The 21,443-nt window shown below is 41.5% G+C and overlaps 1 protein-coding gene across 1 annotated transcript; it reads left to right on the top strand.

Moving 5' to 3' along the window:
• Nucleotides 1-32: 32 nt before the first annotated feature.
• Nucleotides 33-19,646, top strand: MOGAT1 (monoacylglycerol O-acyltransferase 1). The gene is made up of 6 exons (XM_009079336.1): nt 33-126; nt 9,939-10,117; nt 10,828-11,029; nt 13,627-13,801; nt 17,260-17,459; nt 19,451-19,646. The coding sequence occupies exons 1-6, from the start codon at nt 33-35 to the stop codon at nt 19,603-19,605; spliced, it is 1,005 nt and encodes a 334-aa protein (XP_009077584.1). The 3' UTR covers nt 19,606-19,646.
• The last annotated feature ends 1,797 nt before the right edge of the window (nt 19,647-21,443 follow it).

Raw genomic sequence — 21,443 nt, 5'->3', positions numbered from 1 at the left:
GAGCTTCCCCGTGCTGCTCTGCCACCGTCGGCATGAAGGTCGAGTTTGCCCCCATCAACATTCCCCTAAAGAGGAGGATCCAGACAGTCGCTGTGCTGCAGTGGATCTTCTCCTTCCTCCTGCTGGGTAACAGCCTTTTTCTTGCGTTTGCCCCAGAGAGGAATGGGCAAGAATTGGCTTTTTTTTTTTTTTTCTTGGGCATCGCTCTGTACCAGCCTGTGGCTCCACGTGGGTGCAGAGGTGACCGGGGGGAGCTGCAAGAGAATTGTGCTTTTTTTTCCTGAAAGCTCTGCATAGCTTTTCCTCTTCTTTGGGTCTATTTCTATGTTTTTCAAATATGATCCTAAAAAGCTAGTGACTTTCTTCTCATTAAGACATCTACTGCAGTAGGTTTCTGACAGCAACTTTTTATTGAACATGAGCCTGGTACATGACTAATGCTGTTTGCATTAGTTATTTCATAAAATAACTATATACTGTAGGTCAATAAAATTCTCATTTAACTAGGTGATGAAAAAGGGATTGTCAGTGAACTGGCTCAAATGCAGCCACTTCTGTACATTTATGAAAAATGGTCTTTACAAAAGTGTTCCTAACAGTTCTACTTGACAAACTTTTTTTTCCCCTCTGATTGTTCCTCTATGATTAATGTTCCTAATATCTTAATAGACACTTCTCACTAAACACCTGTTCACAGCAGCACATCTTATTCACATGAGTAGTTATGTTAACTTGAACCTTATGAAATGAGTCACTCGATAAGGTAAGATAACCCTTAACACTCTGAGACTAAATCCATGGATTTTGTAAATTGGGATGTGGTTATTGAGTAGTCTCTTCTGAGGTACAGAGCATCCTGCTCATTGCTGGAAATGTGGAAATGCTTCATGATTGTCTATGCTTTAGGGCTTACAGAGAGAAAAAGGAACGTGCAGTTATCTTTCTTGTATATCATGCACGTATATTATCCTTCAGCTGGTTTTTTTTTTTTTTTGGGTTGGTAGCCTACACATGAAAGATTTGTGTATGTGGGGGAAGCATGGTGGGTATGAAGCATCTTAGCAAATTTCTCCTTAGCATTTGGCTGTTTTGCTACCTCTACATTTTATGTAGTTAGACTATAAACAGTTCATGTTTGTGGCTACATTGTAGACAGCCTGTATTTTTCATTTTCTGTTATCAAATTAAATCTTGGCATATGCTGTTATTCCAGTCTCATAATGCAGTGGAACTTCAGTGGCAGTGGAATGAACCAATTTTTCATCTAGTGTAACAATGCTGCTACAGCAAAGTGCATCCTTCTGTGCTTACTAGAAGTGATCAGGCTGCAGAAAATCCACTCTTGCTGTAGTTCAGTGGGAGAAATGGGCAGCTGTCTTCTGCAGCTGGTGCTGCCTGGGAATAAGTGTCAAGGAAAATCAACAAGGAAATGTTCTTATGGCTGGTTACACTGAGTATAGTGAGTGCACATGATCATGAAAAAATTGGCTTGCAAGAATGCTTGAATTTTGGTGAACAAGTTTATTCTAATAATAACATGGGGATGTTTATCTTGAGCTATCCAAGGCAACCTTGTCATTTCATAGGAGTACACTTTCAGTCACAGGGAAGTCAGAATTTCACTTAGCTGCAGGAAAACTCAGGTGGCTGAATCCTAAATGGCTTAAAGTACTAAAAAATGGGTTGGTTTCTGATGTTCTGGTTTGCCACTATGTCTGGATTTTTCAGAATAATAACATGGGGATGTTTATCTTGAGCTATCCAAGGCAACCTTGTCATTTCATAGGAGTACACTTTCAGTCACAGGGAAGTCAGAATTTCACTTAGCTGCAGGAAAACTCAGGTGGCTGAATCCTAAATGGCTTAAAGTACTAAAAAATGGGTTGGTTTCTGATGTTCTGGTTTGCCACTATGTCTGGATTTTTCAGTCTTTTTTTTTGGTTGGTTGTTGGTTTCTTTGCTGAACAAACAAAACATAGAAATAGTTTGTTAGTAAGCTCTTGAATTCAAAAGTGACGCTTTCCAATCATGGAGGGGATGCCCCAGGACATGTGAAATACTGTGTAAGTTCATCACAGAACAGGTTGGAGGTTTAGAGTTGTTTGGAGATTGGTATGTGGCCGGAACTAGTTTATGCGAAGCAAGATCTTATATAGATTCTGTCTTGTGTGAAATATCTGCGTGTGAAGACATGAACAGATAACGCCCAATGATAACTAATGATCATGTTATTGAGGGGTTCTGTTTAGAGCAGTGAATAAATGGGGCTCTGGCTTAGCTCCTAAAGTTGTCCATCCAGGTATGTGGTCAGGTGCCACAGCTTAGTGAAATGAATGATAGGACTAGCGGATAAAGTAAGATAAATCTAAAAATTAATGCCCTGAACAACAAAAGCTGAATTGGTCAATGATACCCTTTAGATCTGGGAAGTGACATGTGAAAACATGATTTGGCACACTGAATAAGCTGTAAGGGGAATGTGAGCCTATTACAACTTAGGAGTTCATAATGTGGCTTGGGTAGAAGACTCTGAAGATCAAGCGCTGGTTTTATCTTCCTGGCTGAGATCCTTGAAAGTAGTTGAATTTAATGTAAAAAGCATGTTGTGTTGGTCTTTGCCCTTGCTCTCCAGGCTTGCTTTGTTGTAATGCATAGTTTTCTGAGCCCGTGGAACTGATGACTGGGTATGTTCCCTTGCTGCTCACAAGTTGGCCTGAAATACAGATATGCAATACTTGTTGAAGATTCAATCTCATCTCCACTTGCAGAAAGAGCAAATCAGTCAACAAATACTGAGCAAATAGCTGCAGCAGCACAGTCCAAACCAAGCTCTGCTTCTTCATGCAGCATACTAGCTTGGGCTGGGTCTGCACTACAGATCCATTGCCTCTGCTGTGCAGCACAGGCAGAGTAAACATGCCTCTGCCTCAAAGAAGCTGGACAGATGTGCACAGAATTTCATTACATACAAAGGGAACCTCTTTAAAATTCCATCTGTAAGTTCCTGTGCTTCCTTGTTCTGTGTTGCAACTGCCAAAGTTCACCCTCAAAGGGAAAAGACAAGTTTTCATGGTAACAGGGATTTGCCTGTTTGTTATCCAGGGGCATGACACCAGAAGCAAAAATAAGTTCTGAAATACTCTGATGTGTGTAAGAGCTTCTGGATTAGACGAGAGAAATGCTCATTAACAGATTCCCACCATGTGCTGGCCAAAACTGCTGTCTGGTTTCCTGTCTTACGTTCTCTAAGTGCAGCAGGCCACAAAAGTTTAGGTATAAGCTCCTTGAAAAAGAGGAGTGGTTTAAATGGCAAGAAAGGTGCTCTAAATCTGGAGTCCAGAAAGCTAAAGCTATGAAAACTGAAGGCCAGGAAATGTTAAAATGGTGCTATTTCTTACCGTATTAAGCAGAAATCCAAAATAGCTTTGGGCTGAAACATAATGTCAAGCCATTAGTGTCATACTGCTGAAACAGCAAATATGTGAAGTTTTGCAATTTCATAGTACCTACTCTGGAAGAAAAGCTAAACCAGGCAATTTTTATAGATACAGTTTTATGCCTGTAATTATTGTTATTAGAGGCTCATTGTCTTGGCCATGGGCTGACAGTCCTGGGCCAGGTCTGGCCTTTTTCCAAGCTTGTGCAGCACCCACACCATGTCTGTCTGTGAAACTGTGTGCTATTAGTTCTTGGTCACTCCGTGCCACTGTTCAAGCCAACCCCAGGCAGAAAGTCATCTGGAGAAATGAAATCTTCGAGCCTGTGGGTGCTGCTGGACCAACAAACAAAGAGGTTACATCCCTCCCGTTTTTGTAGTTTAGGTTTCACAGTACATGTACACAAAGGAAGTTGTTGATGAATGCAGTGAATCTCCCTGGTGTTTAGCATGAAATCTTTGGGTTTAAGCCTGGAAATATTTTTCTTAAGAACTTTGAATTAACCTTGCTGCATTTATCACGCCTGATATCCTCCTGTTAGGAACAGGTGGACGTTTCCTGTTTCTCACACAGTATTTGAGCAGTGATTTATCCCTGGTGTGTGAGCTGTGTGCTCAGTACTGCACATCTCTCTATGAGGTTCAGTTTGTATCAGGAGGTGAGCGGTACCTAGGTAGGAGGCAGATCAGAGGGTTTGTTTAAAGGCAAAACAATTTAAACCAAGAGAGCTCAATGGGATTTGGTTGAAGTGCTGCTTTGCAGGTGCTTTAGCCTTTGGTTTTCCTTTCTGTCCAAGGTACACAAACCAAATGGCAGCATTTTGGAGAAAATAAAGTTAGAAGGTGAGTCGTTGAGCTTCTCTTCTGCCAACTTCTGTGCACCTGATGTGAAAAGGGATAGTGGAGTTTGAGCGTGCACAAAATAAAATGCAGAACTAGGGAACTGGTGTGGAGTGTTGGTGTCTTGGGGCAGACAGTGAAAGAGGGAAATGAGAGTTTAACTCTGTGACAGGGATAAGAGGGGTTTGCTTTGAGACAAGGTGGTGGTAGAGGAGAATGGTGCATCTGTGGCTCACTTTTGTGGTTCTGGTCTTCTCACTGGGGATTTAGGAAGTGACTGTTGTGCGGACACTCCTGTGTTTATTTGCAAAATACTTAATCATACAAAATCAGTATATAACGTAAGGTATACTTTAATATGCATGAGGCCACAAAATAATATGCTGAAGACATTGGTGTATATTAAAGTGCATCCGGTTCTCTAGTGATTAAACTTCTGTGCATGTAGGATGAAAGAGTTTGTTAGTTGAACTTGCTGGAGACAGTTTTGAGTTGTGGATCTGGCTTCTCCAAAAGAATAGAAATGATGAAACATTTGCCACAGAGGGAGATATTGCTGCTGGAATAATTAGTGAATTCTGTGTTGGGAAAGCAGGTGTCAGTGTGATGTGCTAAAACAAGTAATGACCTTTTCCCCAAACATGCCACGATGGTTTGTTATCTGGTGCTGATCTAATTCTTCAGCTGTAGCTGGCTAACTGAAATGGTCTCCTTGTTCTTCAAAGCCTTTTTTAAAACAACCTCTTTTGTTACCTGTGAAAATTCAGCTACACTACGTAGGCCTTTCTAGCAACCTGGCTGATACTACTACTTGTTTTTGTCAGTCCATACTCATCTATCCACAAAGCTTGTTGCTGGCTCATGGGCAGGGACTGAAGTGTGATCACAGAGAATAACAGGGTACTTAGTGATGTTTGACTGACTAGTATTTCTAGGAATGCTGCCTCTGTTACCTATGTCTTAGGGAGGGAATTTAACTATGTATCTATATATATTTGTTCGTATCCCTCAAGAACAAGAAGAGAAAATGTGTGTGATACATCAGGCCAGAGACTTGGGCTTGGCACCCTGTATGTGAACATAACTGACAGTGGATGCCTAAGGAGAAACAAAAGAAATGGGAAATATGTAGACTAAATTTGGCATGTTGTCTCCAGATTTGGTAATTAGTAATTCAGGGACTTACGGTATCCAGACCACTCTGTAAACAAGTCAGTAGTGCCTAATGCTCTCTCTCTGTAGCTTATCAGTATTTGCCAGTGGAAGGTCTTGGGAACTGGAACCAAATTTCAGCTTAAACAAGCCTCCAAACCTTGGCATCTGAGGGTTTGTATTTGTTACCATAGCACTGTTGAGATACAGCTCCTTGGTAGGAATGCTCAAACATCCTTGTGACTGGGGCTCCCAGTTCTAACCAGTAACCTGACAAAGACCCTCCACTACAGGAGACTGATACATATTCAACAACTGCTGGCCACCTGACCACCTCAGTCCTGGAGATGGCTACCAAATTCCTGTGAACTTCAACAATTTTCCAGTGTAGTTAGTTTATATACATTCCTAGCTTTTTCCTTGCTGAGGAGTCCATATCTGCTGTGCTTAAAAACTGACAGCAAATTCCTGTGCTCCTAGTGGAAATCTGTATATTGACAAAATTGCACAGACTTGTAGGCTTTAAACAGGATAGTGCTAACATTTTGACTCCATTCTAAAAAAGAGAAACTTTCTATGTAAAAGCTGCAGAGCAGTTCTCTGCAGAGGCCTGAACTCACTGTTGCCTCCTCTCAGGTGTTGCTTGTTGTCTCAGGTCTTACTTTGGTGGGACTTTTGGAGTCCATTTGCTGTATGTGTTATTTCATTTAAATTTCTATCACTTTTTAAATGATTTATAAATAATTTAGGAAGTATTTTCAGAAAGTAAGGATGATTTAATTGGGTTTGGTATTTAATTTTTTTTGTGCATGCAAGAAGCCATTAAGCATAGAAAAGACCTTTTTTTTAATGCCAAAATCAACTTATCAGTGGTACCTTGAGGGAAAATAAAGAGGAGCAAGTGTTTATTAGGGATGAAAAACACTGTGCAATTGTCCTTGTGTGATCCCTCCTATGTTCTGTTCCAAACCCAGCTCAGAGACATTGCTGCTCTGAAAACCAGAGGTGAGGAAAGCACTGTCCTGTTGTAGGTGCAGCAGCATGGTTGTTGAAGAATATGCCATCTTTCTTTTTGGGTTTTGGTTTGTTTTTTTTTTCTCAATCCTTGTGTCCACAGATGTAAGAAATGAGCTTTTCACTTTGCTTTGTGTATTGGTAGGCACATGTACTCCTAAAGCCCAGAGGGAATAAAGATGTTTTGTTTATCATCTCCCTGGTGGGATGAAGTTCAAATTGCTGAACTTTGAGTCTCCAGCTCATTTGAGACACAGCAGCACAATGGGTTTGGAGAAGACTTTGTTAATGGCATGTGGGAAATGGCAGGGACTGGCTCTTAGTTCAGAGCCATGTGACTGCTCTGAGTGTAACTGGAGGTTTTTCTTCTAGTGGACAATCTTACATTTGGTGGCCCTTGCAATAGATATTACCAACATATTTCTGACTCTTGACTAACTGAAGCTCCAATTGCCAGGCATCACCTGTATTTCCTCACTCGATGTGCTGTTTTCCTACTTCCTTTCTTTGTGGTATTGAACTATTTTATGAACTTGGTGCCCACAGCTGCAAACTCAGAGCCTGTTTAATGAGCAAAGCATCAGATGTTTGAACGTCACTGGGCAGCTCAGCTGCCAGTGCTGCTAACTAATACTGTATATAGCAATTTTCATTCATTTATAGCAACAGATGAGCATCCACATGGTGTAAATGGGGAAATGGAGGAAAAGGGACTCGGCAGCATTGACTGGCAAACCTAATGTTCTGAGTTCCATGGCAGTGATATGTCTTTTAATCTCCTTAATTTCTTTTTCCCCCACTGCTCCAATACACCACAGAGATATGTTTCAAAGCTGTAATTCAAGTTCAAGCAAAAAAATTATGCTTACAGCAATACTGGAACTGCATCCAAGAACACGATGACATAGTAGAGTGACAAATTTCAAGTTGTTCACCTTTTGCCTGGAATTTGTTGATGAATTTAGGTGAAGTGGTTGTCCTTATTTACTCACTGTCTTGTCTGAAGGGGAAAACACAAAGTTTGTGTTTATAGGCTCATTGGTTTTGAGTCATCAGTGTTTAACTCATTTTGCAGACTGTTAATGCATTGAAATAATTAGGAGGTAAGGCAAAAGGAATTCGCCTTGTATATCTCATTGGGAATGCAGTAATCAACTTTGTCCTACAAGATACTGAGCTCCCCTTAGGAAGTGCTACCAGCACACTTATCTCCCCATGCCTTGCATGTACTCAGGATTGTGTTTCAGCTGAAGCACAAGGCTTGTTGATCTTACCTATGTTTGTCTGCATAGTATCAAATGCTGCTATCTGGGCCTTCTCACTGCTGATTTAATTAGCTCTCACAGCAAGGATGCTTTGATCCAAAGCACCTTTCAGCTATTTGGGTAGAAACTGATAGTAAAAAGTCATGTGATTCTGCACTGAGCCAATGTGCTTCTGAAAGGAAGGGTAGAAAATATAAATACTTAGCAATTTTTGCATTACAATGTGAAACTAATTGATTTGTGGTAATTAAAACTTCTCATACTTATTCAAACTTAGACCATGAACCTTGACATCCTGTCCAGATTAGCATTCCTAGAAATTTCTATAGTTTCAGGATCTCTTCTTTGAAGTACAGGTAATGTACTTTTCCTCAGAAGATTTCTATGCCCTATTTTGAAGAGATGCTGCTGTGGGATTCCCAGTGAGTTCTCCATCTGGAGCAGTGGAATTGAGCATTGTCTTTCCCCTGTGTTACTTGTCCTGCATTAATGATGTTCCTTAGAACTTGTTGCAGCTCTCATGAGTTTTCCACATTGACTTTGGAGATCTGTGGGCCTAGTTAGCTGTTTGTTGGGTTTTTTTCAAGAGCTCTTACTGAAGGGCTTTTCTGTGCAAGACCAGGATTGCTTGTTTGAGCAGGAAGCAGTGAACTTCTGTACTGAAAAATGCAGTATCCATCTAAATGGTAGATTTGATCCTGCACCTGGTTTTGTTTATATTTGTTTCCTTATCTCTTGCTCAGAGCAAATGCAATTCCTTATTTTTCTGCTCATGTTCCTGCTAGAAATGGGAATGTTCATCTCTTTCTTTCCTACTCAGTCTAACCAGCAGCTTTGCTTTCTCTGTCTGCTTCTGAATTCTACAATAGTTCTGTTACCCCATGGCAATATATCCATTTCTGTTCTGAAGGCACAATCAAACCAGGCACAAGTTGGCTGAAGTTCAGAAAAAGTAAGTATTCAGGTTGGAGGAGACACAAGTGCCTGCAGGCCAAGCTAAGCTCTGAATTTCAGCAGCAGGGAACACCCAAATAATCTCTCTTGAATAAAGGTGATCTGAAGTAGGATGATTGGTTTTCACCGTTGGCCCATCTGCTTATTTCAGAGTTTTCAGTTCTGGTGCTATTACAATGTGTTAGCCAAGTTACTGCCTGAAGTACTTATATTGTTTTGTTTCTGGTTTGATTTTGCTTGGGTATTTTCCCCACTCTATTTACTGATGTATTTAACTCATTATGTTTCACTGGTGTAAATCTTCTAGGACATAACAGAACATTGCCCTGATGAAAACCAATCAATTGTGAGACATAAAGTACTACTTCTGCTTTGTAAAATATCACTGAAAAATGCCTGTTTCCTGCAACTCTGCCAGCTGAGTCTTCCAGTGAGGACTGGGCCCTGTTTTGCTTGCCATTGTATAAATATATGATGCTAAAGCCCTGACTCCCTTGCAAACCTGGGAATCAGCAGTTTCATGTGCAGTTTCCCTGAGTAATTATTTAAGGGTTGAGCTCTAAAGTAACACATTGTATTTAATCAAAGAACTTTTTCTGGCTCTTTGAATTGTATATAATACAATTCTTATGTCTCATTACTATAGCAGGATGTTACAATTCCTACTAAACTGGGCTTGAAAGTATCAGGACTTCAAACTGCTGTTGTGTTCCCATAGCAGTGGTGAACTTCCAACTACAGTGACATGTTTAGGGGCTGAAGTGGAACCTCTTAATGCTTTGGTCTTGTCTAGTACATCTCCCTGGCCAGGGACAGCTCTTTTGTTTGGGACTAGAACTCCATCCCCATGTTATAGGTAGAGAAGCTGAGAAACAGAATGGGCAAATCATTGCCCAACACTGCTCTCATTAGAAAAGAGATGTTGCTGTGGCTCCCTTTCCCTTCTTTCCTTCCCCAGCTTTCCTTTCATCTTCATGCTCCTTGGGGCATTGCATCCTTGTTAGCTCTTGCTGTGTCCTTTTATTCTGCGTTAGGTAAACCAGTTGCTGTCTACCAGACATTAGTTACCAACTGTCCAGTTACGTAGTAGAGGGAGAAATAAACCCTTGAGGTGTTTCACCCTCAGTGTAACAACACAATGTGGACTAAGCTGAGTTCAATTTGTCTTTGTTTTGAGTAACATCCATAATAAAAATGCCAGAGCTGGGCATTCAGAGTCCTAAAAGGAGACAGGTGTGACTAATATTTGCTGTGGTTTCCCTTTTGGTCTCTTGTAGCAGAGTGTTGCTGTGGATTGTTTGTGATCCTGATCCTGAGCAACTTCTGGTTCCTTGCTGTTTTGTACCTGCCGTGGCTCTACTTTGACTGGAAAACACCATGTGCTGGGGGCAGACGGTCCCAGTGGGTCAGAAGTTGGACTGTTTGGAAGTACTTCAGGGAATACTTTCCCATTCAGGTGAGTAAAAGGATTCTCACAGAACAGTAAACACTGGGACAGAGACAGCTTGAGTAGCCATGAGCAGGGACAAATGTCAGAGACTCATCTTAGGTAAAATTCTAATCCTTACTCCAGAGTGAGCTTAACTCTTTTTAAAACATGGGAAATCTGAGATTTAGTGACAAAAAGGGACAGGGCCTGATTTTCTGCTTGGACTGTTGGTTCACAAGATAGTGGCTCAGCACAGTAAATGCTAGACATGATGTCTTGAGACACATCTATTTAAACTTTGTTATTCTGTAAAACAGAACAATTTTACATTACAATGGGATAATAGTTTAAAAGCACTCAGAAGGAAATAGATTGTTTTGGTTCTGTGTCCTGCTAATTAGGACAAGAGGGACTCAAGCTAAGCTCTGCCAAGGGACCTTTAGGTTAGATATTAGGAAGAGATTTTTTTACAGAGAGAGTGATCAGGCATTGCAATGTGCTGCCCAGGGAGGTGGTGGATTCACCATCCCTGGAGGTTTTGAAGATGAGACTGATTGTGGCACTTAGTGCCATTGTCTGGTAACCGCAGTAGGGTTGGACTTGATGATCTTGGAGGTCTTTTCCAACCTGGTTGATTCTATGATTCTATGATTCTATAATGTGTAATCTCCATAGCTGTATTTTTGAGAATCCTTCTGAGATAAATATTATAATGTTCTCCACTGACTATTTTTCAGCTTATAAAAACTTCAGAGCTGAACCCAAATCACAACTACTTACTTGGCTTTCACCCTCATGGCGTCCTGGTAGCTGGAGCCTTCGGAAACTTTTGCACCGGTCCAAGTTTCAAAAACTTATTTCCTGGGCTTACTCCATATCTTCATATCACACCCTTCTGGTTTGGCTGTCCCTTCTTCAGAGAATACATAATGAGTGCTGGTAGGTAAAAGCAGATTGTCTGAGTTGTTGCTCTGTATTGCAACTTCTGCTTCAAATGTAGTTTCTATTGCTGTGTCTATGAGTGGTAAGTAATTTCACTTGAGAAGAATTGGTGTTAGTGCTGAATTAAACCTCTTTTATGATGAACTGTTGGAGCAAAACAATTTGCAAGGTTTTCTTAATAGTTTTGTTAAACTATGTCACTAAGCTTGTTTTTCTTTCTGAAAAATATTGCTGGTTTTTCTTTGAACTATGAGACAGCAGTACTGAGTACCAGGTGTATAAAAGAATAGCATAATTTATAACCTTATTTAGTCATTGAGCAGGCACTTGTAAAACAAATTCAGGGTAATCTCTTACCTGAAGGGCTTAAAGTCTTACTCATTACAAATATCTTTCTACTCAGAATTTAATTAACTGCCTCTGACTGAAGTCCACTATTGCAAATTTGTGTTGTTTCAATTGAAATGTAAACCCAAGACAGGTACCTTTTTTGCTTTGCTCTGAGTAGCACTTGTCATAAAGAGGTGATATCCATGACTGGTACTGCAGCAATAAAAGATAAAAAGTGATAAACTTTGGGGAACAGAAGAATGAATACCGAAATCAGGACTAGTGTTCCCCCACAGTGGGTTAATACTGGGGTTATTTTACTTACATTCACTCATTTGAGTAAGTATGCTCTGGTGCACAGGTTTGGGAGACAGAGATTGAGCTTTATTCCTGACTGCAACACATGCTGTGGTCTTAGGTAAGCTGCTGCACTGCTCCATTCATAGAAGCCTGCCTAGAGTGTTGTTCAGATCAATGCCAGAATTGCATGTCTGTATATCCTTCAACACCAGGGAATGCCTTTCCAAGCAAATATTATTTCTGAAGTGATTCTTTGAGGCTTGCAAAGTGAAGGGATTGACAGTGGTAGAAGATGACAGTTTTAAATATTACCTAGCCTGGAAGTCAGCTTTACACATTTTTGGCATCTTCAACCCTCATGAACAAATATTGACCTGCAGGATGAGAAATAACTGCAGTAAAAAAAAACATGCTAAAGAATAGTCAGCATTGGAGGTTGGTTTTCACAGGTATGTAGCTGATAAACCAGAGGGGACCTTCAGTATAATACAGGTTATCATAAAACCCTTGCAAAATCTTCTGTGAACTGACAGCTCCTAGCACATGGTTTCATTTTCTCCCTGTCTCCAAGACCTGCCAGGCTGCAGTTGTCGTTGCATTGGGCAGAGAAGTTGCAGAACTCCTGAGCTGTGGTGTGAGTGAGCAGAGAACAGTGCCTTGCACACTGGCTGACTTCTCAGCTTCAGCAGGGAGATGAATTTGTCCTGGGGAAAGACAGTGGCTCTTGCTTTCTTCTCCAGGGAAAATGTATGCTGACAGGTGAGCGAGCATCACTTGAATTATTTGTGAGTCTAGGTCAGCTGCATTTTTCAGAGTAACAGTGACTGTGAAGGCATATCTGGCAAATGGAAGTAGTTTTTTACTGAGGTCTGAACTTGCTCCAGTAGCAAGCTATTCCTCTTGCTGGCCACTGCTCAAAACTAGATGACAATCATATTCCCTTTCTTGAGAAATTTTTATACTCCTCATTTTCATGTCCCTAATAGGAAGAAAAAACAACCAACCCAAGCAGGTAACAGGACATCCAAACCAGTACATTTTCCTACCAGCCCTGTAAAACTACCACCAACACAAGCAAGACTTGATCCTTAAATTGTCATCTAGATTAGATTAATTCAACACAGTGTAATTAGACATGGCTTCTGGGTAAATGGGACCACTATGAGGCTTTGAAGTAAAACTTAAGGCACAAAGGAACTCCGGAAGGGTTAGGTGCATATCTGTTAGAAAGAGATTTTTCGAAGCACCAAGTCCAGAGCAAGATCTAAATCAATGACAAAAGCTTGTACAGCAGTGTGCCTCTGATCAGAAATACCAGGATCAGCAGGAGTACCAGGAAAGCTTCATATAGTCTGCTAGTTTAACCTAAATAGGTTGATGAGTGCCAGGGCCTGATTAGTAGAGAATGAGCTGCTGCAGTTTTTTGGGAATGGCACAAGTAAGCCCTTTCTGCTTCTTCTGGTGCTGTCATTCCATTGCCTGAAATGGAGCTGCTGCTTTATAGCTTTGAAAAGAATGTAGAGGATCAGCTTGGCACTGTACCTCTGTGTCTGAGGTAACAAGGCCTCTATTCATGCTGTTAACCTCTCTGTGCCTGTGTTTATAGGCACATGCTGTATGGCTTTAGCTGGTGCCTCCCAACAGTATCTGCTGCCATTCAACCCTTCTGTTCTCAGGCACAGAGTCTCTCTGAGGGGGAGTTAAGTTGGCAGAAGAGCACACTCTGAAGATCTCAAAACTCTTGCAATAGGCAACAGCATTTAGCTCATCAGTGTGAAACCAAAGGACTTGCCTAAGACCAAATCCAATGCAGAGCGAGCAGGTTGAACCCAAATCTTTGAACTCTTTGAACTGTGCTGTTATCATTTTGAAACATCATTTAGATAATTAAAAGTGCTTCTTAAATTCCATTGTACTTGTACATGAAGATCCAACAGTCACTCTAAAAATGTTTTCTCCTGCAGGAATGGTTTCTGTATCCAAGGAGAGCGTCTCATACGTGCTGAATAACGAAGGAGGTGGCCATGCATCCATCATTGTGATCGGAGGAGCAGAGGAATCCCTGAATGCACATCCTGGGAGTCTAACCTTGAACATCCTCAAGAGGAAGGGCTTTATTAAAATGGCCCTGAGACATGGGTAGGTTTCCCATCTGGGCTGCTGTAGTAAGCATGCTTTGAAAACAGATCGATTCTTAAAGATAGTTCATATTATATAACCTTAGAGAATTTGAAAGAGTTACTTGTCTAAGAACAGGTAGATATCTGGCAGGGGAGCCAGTCTGTCCACCTAGATCCCATCTGGGAGTGTTGAAAACTCCCTTTGACTTTCATAATTTGTAAGCAGTAGGTGTTATTAGCATATCTTGGTGGTTTGTTTCAGTTGTTTCTTGCACTAGCAAAGAGCAAGAATTATGAAACAATATTAGTAAATCTTGGCTGATTTTGCTGAGTAGAGCAGACATTCTGTTTTCTGTTCTGCAAATTGAAGCTGTATTAAGATTTAAGCGAACTCACAATTAAAAAGCCAGGCCCTGTTTTATTAAATCACTGACAATTTTGGTCTAGAAGATTTGTTTTCACCATTATTCTCGAGACTGTTATTTGCAAAAGTCACTTTCTGGGATTTTTTGGTGAAAAGCTCAAGAAAAACCAGCTTACTTTTTACTCTCAAGCAGCCATCGGTGTGTGACCAAACAGAGATAGTATTAATATCTTTGGAGCGATTTACATAGTATATATAAGCTATTGTGTTTGCTCCAGATTGGTCTAGATGGCTTGTATGTCAGAAATATTGGAACCAGTGACTTGGTCCTGCTAAGCTTTCTGAACAGCTCCCGGGATCATATATTGACGTGTGAAGCAATGGGAAAGGAAGATTTTTAAGCTATTAACTGGACAAAGGAGGTCTCAAAGGAGAGCTCTCTGTTTTCACACAGGATGCTAAGGTCCATTTGGTTCTAAAAACTATTATGTGTCAAAATTCCAAGAGGGTTTGTTATACACATCCCTAGGAGTCTCATAAAGGACTTGTTTGCAAATAGAAAGTAACACTGTAGTCTAATTCGTACCCCAAAATACCTCATATGTATTTGAATGAGGATGTTAGTGCCTAAATGAGTCTTTAATCAATTTCTGCTCAACTGCAGGTTGGATCCTAAACAACTGCTGGTGGGATCCTAAACACTCTCAGTAGCTTTTATTTCTTTTAACCATAAAGCTTAGATAAATACTTAGGTGCTTTTTTTTTGCTTTGTTTGTTTGAGCAAGTGTCTGGTCTGTCAGATCACAGAGGTTGGTGGTTATTGTCTTATCTAAATTGATTAGGATTAAGAAACCAGATACACCTGTGCCTCTCATGACCTTGATTTCAAAAGCATCTCCAACATGCAACAAGACCAGGTCACTTACAAAACACAGGAATGGCTACTTCCCTTATGAAGTCCTTCATTTCCAATGCTGGTACTTCTCTTTCTAAGAGGGTCTTAGCTGTCTAGAGGCCTCCACTGGGTGACAATGCCTTTCTCTGACCGAGTGGCTGAAGCCTACACCTCATGTGGTCGCTGTAACCATCAGGCTACAAGTCATTCTGGTTCTGAGTACTGTCAAGAAAAACTGCTTCTATATGAAGCATAGGAATCCTGACTTCATCTCTCTGCTGCAGAGCTGTGGGACAGTGTGGCTCTAGCACGAGCTCTTGCCCAAAGACTCTGCACCCAGTAATTGCTTCTGGTTTTAACATTTGAATGCTAACAATTAACAAAATGTGAAGAAAACTTGCAACTTGTATGGAAATGAAAGAGTAATGGAGGCTTGTGGGACGCAGATGAGAAGAACCACCTGCCATCAGTGCCTGCACTTGTTTCTGGTGCTCATGGTCTGCAGCATCAAATACCAAGAGAGGAAGGGGCAGTGCAGAGAGTTGTGTTCTGTGGCCCTGGCTTCTGTGCTGCCAGCACAGAGAAGTTGTGTTCCTCAGCTAGGAACCTGTCAAATGTGTTCTGAATATGTCAGCAAAAGTCCTCTGCACTTCTGCAAAAGACATTTTGGTCCAAGGTAGTACAAATACCTGATACGAAGTGAAGAAATCGTAAAGACATGAAACAATTGATGAATCAGCTAACTTATCTTTAGTTTCACAATCACAAGTTACTTATTGCTCTGTCTCAGCCTCCTACATAGCATCTTGCAAAAGCCTTCACCAGATTAAAACAAATCCCACAGTGTCAGGGTGCTCTTGCGCCACAAGATGTTCCTGTTTGTCTTAGTGTTGTAGTAAAAAGTGGAGTGTTTACACAGCCATAGTAGGCACCAGGCTTTATGATCTTTCCTTTACAGGTGGCTGAGTGATATGTGCACCACTGGAGGAGGAACCTTTGAGCAGACACTAGTCAGAGTAGTATGTGAGAATCATAGTCTTTGGTAGCCCTCAGGCTAAAGAAGCTGTAGAAGCAGGTGTTTTTTTCCATACAGATTGGTTTTGATTGTCTACAGTATTTTCCAGCCAGCTCTGTCCTCAGTTCTTCCTCCTCAGGCATTCAGAGCTCTACAGAAATTCACTCTGACAATATTATAGCAATATTGCTATTTTACAGCAGTTTTTTTCTCAAAGATAGCATGGGCTGAATGGAGCTAAGATATAGAAGCTAAGACTAAAGTAAAACAAATAAGACATCTCTGAATCCTTCAGAGACTGCTTAGCATTACCCTGCTTTTTTTGTCTTTAAACTCTGTGGAATACTATTTAATGAAACTGAGCATGAATCAAAAGGCAGACTGTGGTCAAAGTTTTAAATATCATGGTGGGTTTACTTGCTGGAGACAACTGCACTGGTTCCATCTACCCAAGCAGTTTGTCCAGGAGCTAGTCAGGGCTTTTCCTCCCAAGCCAATTCATGAACTGAATGAGAATTCATTAGGCTGTGCAGGAGCCAAAGTGAGTTCATGTAATTTCTGTGGGTAGGGTTTGACCTCTGGTAATTGGGGATTAAGACTAGTGTTTTCGAAGAAGTCTGGAGGAAGAAGGATTTCACTGGGAATTGGACAGCAGAGGAGGAATTTGGCATTGTGCTCATGTCTGTAAGGATGTCTGGTTGTTATCATGGTTTTTGTGCTGAAAACAAGGGCATACATTGCTCTGGTCAAAAGGCAGAGGAAAGCCAAGAGCTGGTTTTGATGCCACCCAGCTGGGAGCAGTATAAGGTTAGCAGTGAGGCTTCTTTGCTTGCCAAGGGAGAAAATGCAGTGAAATAAGGGTGGACTTGCTGAAATAGGGGTGGATAAAATCCTACTTATAATTATGATATATACAGTTCTTTCTTTTTATGACTATGAACAATCATAACGGGTTGCAGTAGGTACCAACCAACTAATACTGCCCAAAGCTAGTTGTATGCCAATCACATATGTTTATTAAACTCAAACCAGCCAAAAAGCAGCTGCACATCAGAAGAGTTTGAATGCCTGTTGCTGGTGAAATCTAAAGCTGCTGCAGCTTTCCGTGCTGGTCACTGTGAAACTGTTCCCATGCTGCTGTTGTGAATCACAGTGGGAGCACAGACTCACATGTGGATGCTCAGTGTGCTCTTTGTTTTCCAGGGCTCATCTGGTCCCAGTGTTTTCCTTTGGTGAAAATGAACTATTCAAGCAAGTTGCAAACCCCAAAGGTTCATGGCTCAGAAATGTACAGGAGAAGCTGCAAAAGATCATGGGCTTTGCTTTACCATTATTTTATGCTAGAGGAGTATTTCAGTATAGTTTTGGCTTAATACCTTACAGACAGCCTATTAATACTGTTGGTAAGTTCCCTGTTCCTTTTCTACTGCTTTTGCAGATGTTTAGAAATGCATCAGTGTGCTGCTAATATCTATGTACATTTATAAGTCTATTCTAACAGAAAGAAGTGATTACTGTGCACCTAAAACAGATATGTGAGGTTTGAAATAGTTTTTTCCTTGGACTGATGACACTGAGACTGTTCTGAAGCTTAAAATGTCTTATTCTTTGAGGCAAATCTTCATCATTGTAATATTTTCTGCAAGGGCAGAGGTGGTCCATGGCAAGAGCACAGGAGGGCTGCAAATCAGCAAGACCAGAGTCTTGAAACAGAACTTGTGGGGTCTCATGAAATCCTTTAGCTTTTGTGTCTCTGTCTCCTCACGTCTGAGAACAATCACTGTGTCCCTTGGAGGGGGCAGGGACAGGGTGCATTCTTGGTATGGCTCAACATGGGTTTGAAAGCATTGGCTCAGCTCCTGAGAGCTGCAGGGTCGCAGTGAGCTCCACCCGAGCCAAGGAGCTGTTGGCAACGTGGCCAAGTATGGGCGAGTTTGCTGCTGGTTCAGAAACTTTGGATCCTAAGGCCGTTCAGCTAAACTAAGGTCTGTGAAGTCTGAGTATTTTGGGAATGATGAATGAATTGCTTTTGCTTTTCCTGAAAAGCATTACTGCTTTTCAGAAATAGAAACAACTCTAAAATATTTAAGCAGGTTCCTTAAAGCTGCACATATAATTAAAGAGATGAGTGGTTTCCAATCCCACAAGAAATGTCCCCTCCTAGGAGAAGAGCTTGGGGTTCATTTGCTGCTTCTAGAAATCCTGTATTTTATGTATATTGATTTCACACCCACTAAGGCATTGCTCAATCCCGGGCTGGGTTCCACCCCCAGCTGTGTAAGGTCTGAATTTCAGCACCATGTAGGGCCTGAGAGCTGCTGACAGCCAAAGCTGCATGCAGCAGGAAAATGCAGACTCAGCCTCTTTGTGGTTCTGGCTGGGCTTCCCTTCCCTTTAGTCAACACCATCCAATTTGAAGTGGCAGCATCTGTTGAAAGTGATTTTCAGGTGCCTCTGTAGAAGCTTCTGGGAGTGCTTTCAACTGTTTTTCTACAGACTTCCTCTGTAATTCTGGTCGGGTCTGCTAAGGTCTCAGTGCCTCCAGTGCAAGAACAACTGTCAAAATCTGTAGTGATTGAACAACACAGGGAAGACTGAGATCATGGGAAGCTTCTTTTAGCATATCACAGGCTTCTTAGCTGTAGCTTTTTGTGCAGGAGGAGGCTGCTCTCTGCACTTCCATGGAGGTACCTCCCATGCTCCCACTTGCTCTCGCTCCGATGGAGCAGGTAGGAGGCTTTTCACAGTGCCTGGAGAACATTTTGGTTGCACTGGTTTTTGTGGACCATGGATGATTCAGAGACACCTTTCAGGGTTTGGGGTTTGATGTGCTACCACTCCTTAGGCTGAGGTTGCCAACAGCATTTCTGGTGCAGTGATATCAGTTATGAACAAACTGGAAAATAACTGTATTTCCTTCAGCCCTGTTCATGTGACTGTGTGGTTGAGGGCACCACTGTCCTCTTAGCGATGTCCCTCACATGGGATAGCTTTAGTGTTCTGATCAGAACAGAAGACAGTGAGATAGAACATTCTTTGTAATACTATTTTGAATTTGTGGGCAGCACATAACCCATGGGATTGTAGCTTGAAGTGTAAACTGCACCTTCAATTTAGAGCTTAACCCCCTTCTCCTTACTCTTTTGCTGCCAAACTGAAGCAAAAGAGGGTGAGGTTTTTAATTCACTTTACCTGAGCTTGAGCAAAAGAAAATGGAAAACCCAATGCAGGACTCAGGTTTGTGAAAGGCAGGATCAGGCCCAGGGCAAGAGAATTGTGCTGTGATTCTGCCATGTCACTGGGAGCTGTGGTGGAGCTGTTACAGGAGGGACACCAACTCTACTTAAAAAGTGATGTCAGTGAAGCTAATGCTGCTGCTGTGTTTGATTTGCAGTGGGAAGCCCCATCCCTGTGAAACGGAACGTGAACCCCACCACTGAGGAGATCGACCAGCTACATGCACTGTATCTACAGAAACTAAGGAAATTATTTGAAGAACACAAAAGAAATTATGGGATTCCTGAGCATAAATCTCTCATCTTCGAGTAGCAAATTAAAATTTGTAATTCCAAACCTCATGGAAAGAAACAGTGTCTGCTGAAAGATATTTTTCTTGCAATCCATATTTTGCAATCTGTAATTACCCTTATGTAAGGAATATTTTTAAGAGGGGATTATTAGATGATTTATTGATTTTTATCTTACTCTTGGAGGGGGAAAAATAATCTTTGGTATGTGAGTCTCGAAGCCAATGCTGTTTTGAGGTGTCCTTCTAGGTTCAGCTGTACCAGAAATGCCAGTGAGAGACATGGATGTTCTTACCACTGTGGTATCTACTCATAGCTTGAGCATAGGTAATTGCACCAGCATGAGAACATGAGCAGGAAAAGTGTAAACCTGAGAAGTCTTTGATTAGAGGCTGAGAGACTTAGAGCATTTATCAAACATGACATCGGTTTGTTCTCTGAATGCCAGAAACCCCTGCTGCTCTTCCACATAAATGAAGGTGTGTGTTTTCAGCAGATGGCCCTTCTAAGCCATTTACATGAGAATTCAAGGAAAAATTCTCTGCCTGAACAGGATAGTGGCAAAAGTGGTTTGTCCAAGTTATGGAGCAGAGGAAACTGTTAGGAGGAGAACAATGTGTTGACTTTTTTGTGTGCACTTGTGTGGTGGTGGAAAGCACTGAATGATGTGATTTTTTTGGACAATCTGCACTTGGGAAGATGAAGCAGCTTTGGTAGTTTCAGCATCAGAGGAAATAGCATGCACAGGACAGAGGTGTACCAAAGAAGCTAGTGGGGGAATCATGTGCATTTTACACCATGTGCAAATTAAAAATGATCCTGTGCCAAGCACTTCCACAGAAGGAGGGGGAGACCAGTTTGTTCAGTCTAGTTCTGAAACTTCACCAGGGAAAGCATACTTGATAGATGCCTTTTTTTTCCCCACTGATAGATGTGGGGAAGTATGTGGAGAGCTGTGATGCAGCATGACACAGCTGCAATGCCAAGGCAACATGAACACAACTCTAGGGTGCAGCAGGTTAAGAAGATGCTTTGTATACAAACCAGGTGCCTAAACTGGAGAGGACGTTTATCCTAAATGTGGATATCTACTTCAGAAAAGAAAAGGGAAAAAAAATATTTGCCAAACTCTTTTGGTTAAAATGCCTAGATCTTGGAGATGATGATGTCTGGAGAGGATTGTAGTATATTGCTGATTTTTTTATGAGATAAATCCTTGTATTTGTATATGCTTTTTATCTGTGTGTATCTATCAGGGCTTTGCAGCTCTGATTTTACTGAAGAGTTTGGTTTGCTCTGAGCAGTTGTGGTGCCCAAATATTACATCAGTTAGGTGCTCTGACAGGTGGTGCATGGGCTTGTCAGGCAGCCTGGGGCATCTGCAGCTGGCTCAGTTCAGCACTGGGATGCTCCAGGAATAGCAGCACTGGACACATTGTGTGCTTGCTGGGCTGGAGGCTCCTTAGAAGAAACACACTTGGGACTTTGGGAGCGAGGTAGAACTCTGGAAAGAAACAATTTTAGCAAGATGAAGGTGTTTAAAGAAAAGAGTGGAAATAACTCCTACAGAGTGGACTCCTAATGAACTAAAGCTTCAAAGCCAAGCAGGTATTTGCCAGACAGACTGGATATATGTATCCAAAAAAACCCTCCAGCAACAAGTTGGTTGCTTTAGGAAGGCTCTTCCTTCTATTGCCTGTCTGTCTTTGGCTGTAACCAGCACTGAGCCAGTGAATCATGCTCTTGCTTTCTCTAAGATGACAGATGTCTTTCTGGGAGCTGGGGCTGGAATTTGTGGTGCTCAAAGAAGCCTCTTCATCCCTGTGCCTACAGTTCATCTCTACTTGAGCTTTCTTAGTG

This window comes from Acanthisitta chloris, unplaced genomic scaffold (assembly GCF_000695815.1).
Source record: "Acanthisitta chloris isolate BGI_N310 unplaced genomic scaffold, ASM69581v1 scaffold14367, whole genome shotgun sequence".
Classification (NCBI taxonomy): Eukaryota; Metazoa; Chordata; class Aves; order Passeriformes; family Acanthisittidae; genus Acanthisitta; species Acanthisitta chloris.
Note: the sequence above shows the minus strand (reverse complement) of the source record. Positions and strands in the feature narration are given on the sequence as shown.

What these genes read in the sequence shown, in the direction of transcription:
- MOGAT1 (XM_009079336.1), top strand. Translation starts at nt 33, where the DNA reads ATGAAGGTCGAGTTTGCCCCCATCAACATTCCCCTAAAGAGGAGGATC. An exon ending in GGGAATACTTTCCCATTCAG is followed by an intron (nt 10,118 to 10,827) that starts GTGAGTAAAAGG and finishes ACTATTTTTCAG; the next exon opens with CTTATAAAAACTTCAGAGCT. An exon ending in AGAATACATAATGAGTGCTG is followed by an intron (nt 11,030 to 13,626) that starts GTAGGTAAAAGC and finishes TTTCTCCTGCAG; the next exon opens with GAATGGTTTCTGTATCCAAG.